We start from the raw sequence: 12,294 nt of genomic DNA on the forward strand, positions 1-12,294 counted from the left end.
TTGAGACGGATTCTTTTTGGACTGGCTTGTGGGTTTTGGGAATACCTTAGTTTGTAAGGTCTCTGCAGGTGGCACTGCTGACAGTTTCGTAGGGCATCTATGCTGAGCCAGTGCAACAGTGTCCGAATACTGGGGTCCCATTATCATGGAAGGTCTGGAAGCTGTGGGTCTTGATTAAATCCCAGTACAGGCTTCCCAGTGTCATCCTGAATATTCACTGGACCAGGACTTCCTATGCCTGCCCCAGTGACCCCACAGTCAGGCACCTTTAAATATGGATAATTTTGAAAGCAATTGATTTGGTGAATTTCAAATATAGAAAGTATGGTTGTCTTTTGAGGCTTTACTGTATTTACATAATGTGAAGGAACCCAGGGGTGAGGTGGGGGGGGGGGGGGGGGAGTGGAGACTTGTGATGTGGGTGTATACCACCAACCATGAGCGAGGAAAAGAATAAATGTTTTTTCAGGCATCTTTCTTCAGGAGAGCAAACTCATACCATCTTCATGGGTTAAAATTCAACAAATATTCCAAGATGTAGTTATCACCTCAGATGGCAGATCCTGTGGAAGCTTAGGGATGCTTTATTTCCTCTTGGCTTGCCAGGCTCTTCCCCATTAAACTCGACACCACCTACTATCTCAGTCCCCTCTTTTACTCATGTTGGGTCCTGAGGGAATCTACACCTGAATTTTAGAATGTCACAAGCACATAAGTATAGCAGAGAAGGTGGTCATAGTAAATTTGTTCCCAGGCAGAAAGACAATTTGGGAACTGGAGGGAGAATAGCATGCTGGGTACACATTTTAGAAACTAGTCTGGAAAGGAAAGCTCTCTGTCTTCATTCAGTTAGTAGTATTGGACTGGGTTTCCTGGACACTGGCGCTTGCTGAATAGTATCATATTGGTCAGATATGAGAACACTTTGATCTACATAAGGGGCTCGCAATCCATCCTCGGGACACACCCAGCCAGTCAGGTTTTCAGAATAATCACAAATAATATGTATGAGATAGTAGTATCTACATTTGTACCCCGCGCTTTCCCACTCATGGCAGGCTCAATGTGGCTTACATGGGGCAATGGAGGGTTAAGTGACTTGCCCAGAGTCACAAGGAGCTGCCTGTGCCTGAAGTGGGAATCAAACTCAGTTCCTCAGTTCCCCAGGACCAAAGTCCACCACCCTAACCACTAGGCCACTCCTCCACTCCCACTTGCATGCATTACCATTGTATTCAAATACATCTCATGCATGGGTATTCTGAAAATCTGACTAGTTGGGTGTGTCATAAGGACTGAGAAATCCTGCTCTACACACAGAGCCCTTGGACCATTGGATATTCCAGGCATTTCATTTATTTTTATTTGGAAAAACTTGATATACTGCTATTCAAGAAGCCATCATGGTGGTAAACAAATGAAAGTAATTAATCTGTACATGCAAGACAGACAACAAACAGTCACAGTTGGCCATTAGGGCCAGGAAGGGAGTGAAAATAGCACAGCTAAATAATCCAGTTCACAATGATAGCTGCATGGAACCATAGAAAGGAAAACCATCCAGCAATTTAAAGTAACTAACTAACTTACAGCCCTGACATCAAGGAAGGTCATTGATGACATGTTGCTTCATGTTTACCCTGTAGGAGCATGCCGGCCCTGCAACGATACAGAGATCCTGATGGCTGTCTGCATGAGTGACTTTGGTGAGTAAAACAGAGTAGTAAATGCATGAAGTACCCTACCAGCAGGGGTGTTAGTAACCAAGGGAAAGAGAGGGGTTAGAGGCAAATAGGCAGGGATTTCATATGCTCTTCATCCCCAGATGAAGGAAGTCAAAGGAGGAAGACAAAAAGACTGTGCTGGAGAAGGAGAAATCTAGCAGGTAATGATGCTCTGTGCCTGGCAGCCAGGAGGTATCCTTAGCAGGGATATTGGGTTTGACGGACCTTTGGTCTGACCCAGTTTGACAACACTTATGTTCTTATACAACTGCTTTTTGATCTTTTCACTGGAGGCCTTTTCAGAATTTATTGCTCGGGGTGGGAGGGCTGGGACTGATTTTGCTCACAAGCCTTACTGCACTGCATTGTAGGCTGCTATAGAGGCTGACTAAACTTCATTTTCGGATTCACCGAAAATGGCCTGAAAGTTTAGGTTTTGGCCAAAAATGCATTTTCATCTGAAATAGAAACTCTCTTCCCCCTCTCATTTACCCTCAACCCACTGGCAGCCCCCTCTTGAACCTATCTTTTTTGTTGATAGGTAGTGGGAGCAGGAACATCTCTACTTCCTCCTGCTCCTACACATGCCCAGCTCAGAAAATGGCTTCCAGGACTTGCCCATGCTGGTTCTATTCTCAAGATGGCTGCTGGGACCTCTAGTGGCAGTCTCACAAGTCCTGGAAGCCATTTTCTTAGCCAGGTGTGCACAGGAGCAGGAGTGAGTAGGGACACTCCTGCGCCCACTGCCCACCAACAAAAAGGTAGGCCCAGGAGGGGACTGCCAAGAAGGGAAGGGTGCATGCTCAGTAGGGGAAAGCTGCCGGCCGTCGTGTCTGTGTGTGAGGGGGTGGGGGTGCAGTTTTGTTTTTGACTTGTTTCTGCTGAAACCGAGCAATGAATTTCAGTCACAGATCCAGTTTCAGTCGGGTTCTAGTAACCTACAGCTGAGCTTCCACAAAGAAAGGAGAATGAAGTCTGTTTCTACAGCGGCAGTGCTAGCTGTAAAAAGCTATTTAGCGGTTTCTTGACTTTGTTGCTTGCTCTTGATCTTCTACCTAGGTTTTTTCTATCATGTTATGCCTTATTTTTTAAACAAAAAGGGGAAACAGTCTTCCCGTAAAACGATCCCAAGAAAAGGAACGGGAGGAGCCAAACCCACAAGACAGAAAGTTACAAAATGGCTCAATTTATTAACAAAAGTAGTCTTCTATGAACAATATCCAAAATGAATGTACATTAAAAAAATAGCATACGATAGGTACAGTCGGTATGTACAGTCAGTACTTCAAGATGGAGAAACCCAACACTGCAGTGTTCCGGAAAAAAATTGCCTTCATCAAGGGTCCTAGTATGAATGTACCTGTCGTGCCATCGGTATCAGAGATGCTGTTCATGACCAGTGGTTTGTCCTTACAGCTTTCAGGGGTCTTTTACAAAGGCGCACTGGTGTTTTTAGCGTGCGCTAAACACCAGACGCCCATAGGAATATATGGGCATCTCTAGTGTTTAGTGGACACTTATTTTTACCACGCACTAAAAACGCTAGCATGCCTTTGCAAAAGGACCCCTCGGTGAGTTATCCATAGTTCTGTTTTGGTAGGTACATGTGATATAGAGCTCTTCATATTATGACCCTTGATGAAGGCAATTTTTTGCCAAAACACTGCAGTGTTGGTTTTTTTCATCTTGAAGTACTGACTGTACCTACTGACTATACCTACTGTGCATTATTCTTTATGTACGTTCATTTTGGATATTGTTCCTGGAAGACTGCTTTTGTTAATAAATTGAGCCATTTTGTAACGTCCTGTCTTGTGGGTTTGGCTCCTTCCATTCCTTTTCTTTCTATGCCTTACTTTTCCCCATTTTGGAATAAGGGTGTACATATTTTTATTATGCCCACAACCCGCTTCCTGGGAATTCTTTCCTCAGTCATTTGTGCTGTTTTCTTTCCTAAATAAAAATATCAATGTGATCTGGGAAGGACGTGCACAGCAGTTTCCTAATATACTTCCATTCATAATGCTATGTAGAAGTACACAGAAGATGCTTTTGACCATTTAAACTTGGTCACCTCAGGAGTTAAAAGTAAGAAAATGAAAGGGAAAGTCTAACAGTTATGTATCTTAAGCTCTTTCTAGAATTATTTTAAGAAAACTTTTATATTGGTACTGCAGTTGATAAGGAAATGGGGTTGATCTTTTGTGGGGGTCTCTGAGCCCCCTATAAATTTTGCTCCAGACTGGAACAAAAGTGAAATAATTGCACAAGATAGATTTTGATGACTCTCTATCCGTGGGGGAGGGGGCATAGTCCAACACTGCCCTTATTAATCCTGGCACCAGCTAAATCTCCTGGTCCTTGACTTCCCTCGTTGAAGAGCACTGTGTGAAGGCCCAGGCTGAAGACCAAAATACCATGGAGGAAAGAGCTTGCAGCTGCTTTTGGGACTGGAGATTGGGATGAATCTCTGGCTCTTGCCTTCAGTGCTGGGACATGATGCGATGTCCAGGGAAAGAAAAGAATACTTTATTAGTGCTTTGGATAGAGATGTCTGCAGGACAGAGTTAACAAGTGACTGTTTTCTAGAGTGAGAACAGTACAACAGATCTGACAGAAAGCCTTTAACAGTGCAAAGGGGCAAGTTAGTGTTTGTACTGAGGTCCTGAGAATTTGATATCTGTTGCATCCAGCTGTTGATGTATGATGGGTGTCCAACATCCTAGTGCCCCCGGTGTGTTTAATGTACAAAGGAATCCTTGACTGGTAAATGTTAAAAAAAACAAAAACCTTTATATTAACTGAAAGTTTATAAAAAGATCTTCCTAGCAATGCTGTGTTCAAATCGAGAAACATCCCCAGTCTGCTCTATATACAGATTGTATGCAAGCAACAAGCCAGTTTGTCTTGCTCTCTTGAGTGAATATAGTTGTGAAGCACATTCTTATTACATTTATTTACATATAGTATAAACAGGCAAAAATTAATTAGTGAGCTGTTTTATATACTGTACTCTACTTGTCAGTGACTTTTCACTGTAACAGCTGTTTCAGTCATTGAATCATGTTGGAAAGAAACTGAACTTCCTATAAATGTTCACTAAGGTTTCCTTTTACTAATCTGTGGGTTTTGGGTGCGCGACGTTCCATTTTTTAGCGCACCTGTAAAAAGGGCCTTTTTTTTTTTTTGCCAAAAATGGGACGTGCAGCAAAATGAAAATTGTCACACGTCCATTTTGGGGCTGAGACCTTACGTCCAGCCGTTGACCTAGCAGTAAAGACTTATGCGGTAACCGGGCAGTAATGACCTACGTGTGCCAAATACCACTTGGCGCGTGTCCATTACGCGCGCCAGAAAATAAAAAGATATTTTTCAGACGTGTGTAGCGGACACGCACCACAAATGAAATTACCGCAAGAGCTACGTGGTAGTCAGGCGGCAACTCCATTTTGGCGTGCATTGGGCATGCGTAGCATGCTTACGTGGCTTAGTAAAAGGACCCCTAAATACAGCTGAAATGGCCGAACACTGGATGTGCTAAAGCGTTGCACATTATTTTTGCCAGGTGTGTGCGCTAACTGCACACTAAATATTTTTTTTTGAGGGACTGTCAGGGGTGAAAAGTGGGCATTCCAGTGCTATTCAGGTAGTGATTAGCACATGAATATTGCAGGAACCCTTACTGCCTACAAAATTAGATGGCAGTAATTGCTTCTGCAGTAATTTAAAAAAAAATGGTCATGCACTGATGGCAATATTAGCACACGGCCATAATGAAATAAGTACAAACTTGTATTTGTTAAGGCTGCAGTAAAAATGGCCTTAGGCCGTGTGAAAAATCCATGTAAGGGCATGCCAAGGACAATTTTTAATCGCAGCTTTGTAAATGGACCCCTAGGTCATGAAAATTATTATACTTGGGTTCCACTATATTACATTAACGCATTATTCAGTGCTTCCTTGTTAATTCTATAGTTCAGTCTCTTTGCTATGTTAAAGCAGGAAAGTTACATAAAGAACCTGAAAATATCTGCACAGCCCTTTAAAAACAGGGTGATGGAATTAATATGTCTAGAATACACAGTGCTTTTTTTGTAGAAAAAAAGGTGCCGGTACTCATTGTGGGCGGGGTCATCACACATGGCACCGCCCCTATTATAGCCACCCCCACATTAGTCACACCCCTTGTACCAGCCATGGCGCATATAAACAGACATCATTGAAAATATTATACTAGTATAGGAGAAAAAATAATTTGATTTTTTTTCATTATAAATAATTTCTGTAAGCTGTTACAGCTCCAGTATACCCAGTGCAAAATAAGACAAATTCCAAACACTAAAATGAAAATAAAATGATTTTTTCTACCTTTGTTGTCTGGTGACTTTGTTTTTCTATCCATATTGGTCCCAGGCTCTGATTCTGCTGCTATCTGTTCTCTTAACTCCATTTCCAGGGCTTCCTTTCCATTTATTTCTTTACTTTCTTCCTTTCTTCTTCTTTTGTTGCCCTGCATCCATAAGTAAAAGCTGGGTCCTCCTCCATGGAATTGACTGGAGGAGGTATAACATGGATCCAGCTTTTGCCTATTTTCTCCATCCATGTGCAGTTTTTCTCCTCTTCCCTTTCCCTCATCTCCATCCATGTGCATCTTCTTTTTTCTTTCCTCCCCTCCATTCATGTCCAGCACTTCTCCTCTCTCCTCCCCTCCATCCAAGTCAGCATTTCTCCTCTCTCCTAGCCAACTCCTCCATCCATCCATGTCCAGCAATTCTCCTCTATCTCCTGCTCTCCTCTCCATCCATTTCTAGCATTTCTCCTCTCTCCCCTCTCATCCATGTCCAGCAATTCTCACTTCCCTGTCCTCCCCTCCCTGTCCAGCGATTCTCCTCTCTCCCCTCCATGTCCAGCAATTCTCTCTTCCCTGTCCTCCCCTCCCCATCCAGCGATTCACCTCTCTCCCCTCCATGTCCAGCAATTCTCTCTTCCCTGCCCTTCCCATGTCCAGCAATTCTCTCTCCCCTGCCCTTCCCTCCCATCCCATGTCCAGCAATTCTCTCTCCCCTGCCCATCCCATGTCCAGCAATTCTCTCTCCCCTGCCCTTCCCTCCCATCCCATGTCCAGCAATTCTCTCTCCCCTGCCCTTCCCATGTCCAGCAATCCTCTCTCCCTTGCCCTTCCCTCCCATCCCATGTCCAGCAATTGTCTCTCCCCTGCCCTTCCCATGTCCAGCAATCCTCTCTCCCTTGCCCTTCCCTCCCATCCCATGTCCAGCAATTCTCTCTCCCCTGCCCTTCCCATGTCCAGCAATTCTCTCTCCCCTGCCCTTCCCTCCCATCCCATGTCCAGCAATTCTCTCTCCCTTGCCCTTCCCTCCCATCCCATATCCAGCAATTCTCTCTCCCCTGCCCTTCCCATGTCCAGCAATTTTCTCTCCCCTGCCCTTCCCATGTCCAGCAATTCTCTCTCCCTTGCCCTTCCCTCCCATCCCATGTCCAGCAATTCTCTCTCTTTCCCTTCCCTCCCATCCCATGTCCAGCAATTCTCTCTCCCCTGCCCTTCCCATGTCCAGCAATTCTCTCTCCCTTGCCCTTCCCTCCCTTCCCATGTCCAGCAATTCTCTCTCCCCTGCCCTTCCCATGTCCAGCAATTCTCTCTCCCTTGCCCTTCCCTCCCATCCCATGTCCAGCAATTCTCTCTCTTTCCCTTCCCTCCCATCCCATGTCCAGCAATTCTCTCTCCCCTGCCCTTCCCATGTCCAGCAATTCTCTCTCCCCTGCCCTTCCCATGTCCAGCAATTCTCTCTCCCTTGCCCTTCCCTCCCTTCCCATGTCCAGCAATTCTCTCTCCCCTGCCCTTCCCTCCCATTATTTCCAGCGATTCTCCGCCTCTTTCCTGCCCTCCCATCGACGTGCAGTGATTTTTCCGTCCCTCCCCTGCCCTCACCTCTCCCATTTCCAGCGATTCTTCGTCCCCCAGCCGTCCTCCTTCACTGCCTGCCAGCCAGCGTCGGAGTCAGAAGCGAACGGTGCAGGCAGCGATTGGCTGGCAGCGTCGTAGCTTCCCTCTGCAAGTCCCGCCTATGCGTAAACAGGAAGTTGTAGGCGGGACTTGCAGAGGGAAGCTACGACGCTGCCAGCCAATCGCTGCCTGCACCGTTCGCTTCTGACTCCGACGCTGGCTGGCAGGCAGTGAAGGAGGACGGCTGGGGGACGAAGAATCGCTGGAAATGGGAGAGGTGAGGGCAGGGGAGGGACGGAAAAATCACTGCACGTCGATGGGAGGGCAGGAAAGAGGCGGAGAATCGCTGGAAATAATGGGAGGGGAGGGGAGGAGGAGAAAAAGGTGCCGGTACGCCGTACCGTTGCGTACCGGCACAAAAAAAGCACTGAGAATACATGAATTGCTACTTACAGCCTAATTCATGCCACGAAAGAGAGATGACAGAAGTACACAGATATCTCTGCTGGTGAATACATTAATTTAGCCCCTTTTATTTACATCTAGTTTTTTTCAAACCATTCTAACTCTCCTCTTTCCTCTTATTTTTCCTAGTCGTGCATGGCAGCATCCAGGTGGTATCCAATGACTCTGAGATGCAAGAATCCATCATTGGTGTCAGTGCTACCAAGATCCACCGTCAGAAGTTCACCTTGTTCCAACCCATGGATGGGTCTGTCAAGTTGTCAGGGAGCATCCGCACATTGTTGCGCTGTGGTGTCAAACCTGGGCCAGGCAGCTTCATCTTCATGGGCTGGGTGCACTTTGGCGAAGCGTGGCTTGGTTGTGCCCCTCGCTACAATGACTTCCTGCATATCTATGAGAGAGCGCAGCAAGCTCATGAGAACCCGTGTGAGGTTGCTTTGGATTGAGGAGGACTGTTTTCTTCTCATCTTGATCTTCTTAGTGGGAATTGTTGCCAATGTTGACAATACCATTGCTTGTCATGGATGTGCATCATTCCAGTTAGCATTATTCACACAGGGCAAATGTGAGTGGGCAGTGTTTTCTGCCACAGATTGGTCAGCTTCCTGGTCCTTTTGTTATTGCTCAAACATACTTGCTACTGGAGCAAGGTGTACCATCTTTTCTGTTGCACTGGGGAATTATCTGCATGCTGAAGGCAGTGGACCCTGCGGCCTAGGAGGCTGGGTACAGATTTAGTAAATAGGTGTGAATTTATCCAGTATTCCTAGGGTACAGAACAGTGAAGCATGCATGCTCAGAGGGTTGGCTAGAGGCTTGGGCTAATCAATGTATATAGAACCAGAGCAACTGGTTGCCAAATGATGGGCCCACACAGCTGAATGTCTGAAGATTTGTTGCCAAAGGCCTTCAGGATTCCTGCATGGCATACCATCGGCTGGGACTTGGATTTTACAAGTGCTGGGCAGAAGACAGTCACATGAGCTGAGAAACAAGAAGTGATAGAACTAGATTAAATGCACAAGATTAGCGATCCACTCCATCATTCTTAGATGAAAACAATGCTCTTCTGGGAGAGACTGGACAAACCAGATTCAGGTCAGCAAAGGTGACTAACTCTTGGGGCCTGATCTTGGAACATAGATCTGCTCTGTCCTCTCCTGCCTATTATCACTGCACTCATATTTGCATTCTCCTGATGAACATTCAGTTTCGGAACTGAGCCAGTTTTGCCCCTCCCTGTAATCCCAGTGCTGATTCATGAAAATTGCTGTGTTTTTTTTTGTAGAGGAAGAGGGGAATCAGAGGGCTAGCAGAAGGTTTTTTTTTTTTTTTCGAAAAGTGGGTGGGAGACAGGCATGAATACAGGGTCACACAAAGCCCTTTGTTTACATTCCACAATCTCTATCAAATGTTGGGAAAAGTCCCTTTGTGTAAAGCCTCTTTAGTGGGCCCAATTTAGAAAGAGAGGGCTTGAGGGACCATTGTAGATCACAGTAGAACAAAAATGAAGTGAGATTAAGCCTTTACAAGTTCAGTCCTGGGTGGGGGTTATTCAGTATTAATGTTGAATGGTTGTGTACACCCATTACCTCTCGCCTACATAGTCTGATTTATTATTTCAAGGGATTTTGCCTTTCTTTTGGGCATCTGTCAGACCTTTGGTATTCTATTTGTGTTTTGTTTTATTTTTTCATAAGATGCTTTGAGTAGCTTGGAGAGGAAAAGGGTCTGCCTAGGCAGCTCTGACAGCAGTGGATCACTCGTAATCTTGGTCAGAGACTTTAAGAAATGAGTCCATGGCCTGTCAGAAAGTTGTTGGAACCTGAGTCTGTCCAGACGAACATTCAACACAGTATTTCATGCTACTTGGCCCCCCTCCTGCACCATAAGAGTTTCAACAGGCACTTTCTGCCAGTGCTAGGCAAGAGCAGTCCAGCTATTATAGTCTGTCATGCCAGTGTTTGGTAAGGGCAGGCCGTAGTCTGGCCTTGTAGTGCTTAAACTAGCCTCATATTTTCTTTGTCCAAGCTACTTCCCACTGCATGCCATAGACCCTAGTTAATCTCATGTGGTCGTACCACAGAAAGGCAGTATATCAAAATCCATGACCCCTCTATGCTTTTGACAACTGTAGTGGTCTGTCCTGCCAGAGGTTGTTTGGGGGTGGGGGAGGTGAGTCAGTCTGGTCTTCGGGGTTTAGCAGGTTAACTAAGGAAATCTGCTTTTTACTGCTAGGAGGATGGGACAAGACCAGCTGAGCCTACAGTGCTATTTTCCATGTATTTAAAATGATCTTACATAAAGTTTTTTTTTTAATATATATATATTATATTTAATATTTTTAATCATTTAGCTGAATTGCTGCCACTTTTTAGTCGCTAAGCAGCTATTTCAAAAAGGGGCAGCACATATTGGAAGGAAGTAAGAGAGAAAACACAATGAACTGGGCTATCGTTTTGTCCGAGTCTGTGTCATCCTGTATTTCTTTGGTATTCCTTTTCTGACTGCTGCTGGTTCTCAGGACTTCACTTAGGAAAAGCTCCTGAATTAGTGTCTGTTTTTCCTGCTTTGTGATTGCAGAAACATTAGAGATGATTACTGGTGCCCATGCAAGGGTGTTTGAGGCGAGGGAGGGATTTCACTGAGTAGGTTGATAGGAATTGGATATAGGTTTATGCAGGGACTTATTCACAATATCCCAGACTCCTTTGTAGTGGTCATGTTTAGCTTGGGTAGCAAAGCTAATATTAAAAAGACAGAAAAAGGTTAGGGACACTTAAGTGAAGGTACAGTTAAAGTGATTTTTCTCACGGTGAGACTGTGAAGCAGGAGCGAAGCCAGACAACAGATTTTGGGTGGGCCTAGGTAAGAAGTGGGTGGGCATTAAATGTTCCCCCACCACCACCACCACCAAAAAAGATATCTCAGCTGGCAGGAAAATGCTTCTTTCCACCTTGGCAGGCATGCGCAGGTGCCAGTATCATGGAGAGTAGTGTTTTTCATTACCATCAGGGGGAAGTATTCAACTGGTGGAGCTTGGGATCCCCACCAGCTACCACTAAACGTGTGCTACTGTTGGGTGGGCCTAAGTGGCCCACCTTTGACTATGCCACTGCTGTGAAGCAGCAATGATGAGATATGTCCCTTAGTTCTGCAACATTCCTGAGCTGTATAGAAAGCTAGCTATCTGGAGAGAGTTTACCTTCAGCACTGAAAGTCAAACTTGGCCTAGTTTGGCAGCTACTTCAGCTGTATTCTGCAAGGCTTCGAGTCTGAGTGTCACAGAATCAAGACCTAAGCTGCTAATATCAGTTTTATTCACCGTGGTTTATTATCTGTAACAAAGTATTTCACCATGCTAATGGGCCCTTTTACCAAGTGGCGGTAGAGCTACCACATGGGTAGCACAGCAAAATAGCGCTATCACCAGGCACACCCAGGCCAGCGGTAGTTTTAAGTTTGCTGCACTCCGTTTCCTATGCTAGAAAAATTATTTTCTAGTGCGGGGGACAGGGAATAGGCATTTCCAGTGGTAATAGGGCAGTGTGGGCACACTGTCGCATGCTGCCCGATTACCACCGGGTTAGCGCCTGAGCCCTTACTACCTTCTAAATAGGTGGTGGTAAGGGTTCAGGGCAGTAAATGGCCACACACTAATTTTGATATTGGCACACCATTAATGACACCAAAACAAAAAAGAAGCCTTTTCCCCGCCACGATAAAAAGTGGCCTTGGCACATGGCAATTCCACATGGTAACACTACCACGGGTCACTTTTTACCGCTGCTTGGTAAAAGGGCCCCTTTAGTGATTTTAAATTTTAAAAAAATCTACAGCAGTTTAAATCCAAATATGAAGGCAGTCCGTCATAGCACCAAGTGCAACACTCCCAGGACTAATCTTTAAAGTTTGAGCATTTATCTTGTATAACTTCGACACAGGAAACAACTTCTCTGTTGTCAAAGTGGGTGTAGAGATCATAAGTGTCATTTCCCAACAAATGACTATGTATCAGTGTAATATAAGAATTAGAACATGGGACTATAACTGTATTCTTATAGCTGTCACTGACCATAGGACCTTGATCACTTAACATCCAATCTCAAATCTTGAAACACAAGCTCTTTGATCATTACAGTA

At 45.1% G+C, this 12,294-nt stretch overlaps 1 protein-coding gene across 1 annotated transcript in view; it reads left to right on the plus strand.

Annotated features, from left to right (window-relative positions):
* The window catches only part of METRN (meteorin, glial cell differentiation regulator), a 57,826-nt gene extending 46,782 nt beyond the window's left edge, over window positions 1-11,044 (plus strand). The window contains exons 3-4 of the mRNA XM_030213144.1: window positions 1,647-1,706; window positions 8,281-11,044. Of these exons, the coding sequence (XP_030069004.1) occupies window positions 1,647-1,706; window positions 8,281-8,597 (377 nt within the window). The 3' untranslated portion in view covers window positions 8,598-11,044. The remainder of the gene's footprint in view (window positions 1-1,646; window positions 1,707-8,280) is intronic.
* Window positions 11,045-12,294: the final 1,250 nt, after the last annotated feature.

This window comes from Microcaecilia unicolor, chromosome 8 (assembly GCF_901765095.1).
Source record: "Microcaecilia unicolor chromosome 8, aMicUni1.1, whole genome shotgun sequence".
Classification (NCBI taxonomy): Eukaryota; Metazoa; Chordata; class Amphibia; order Gymnophiona; family Siphonopidae; genus Microcaecilia; species Microcaecilia unicolor.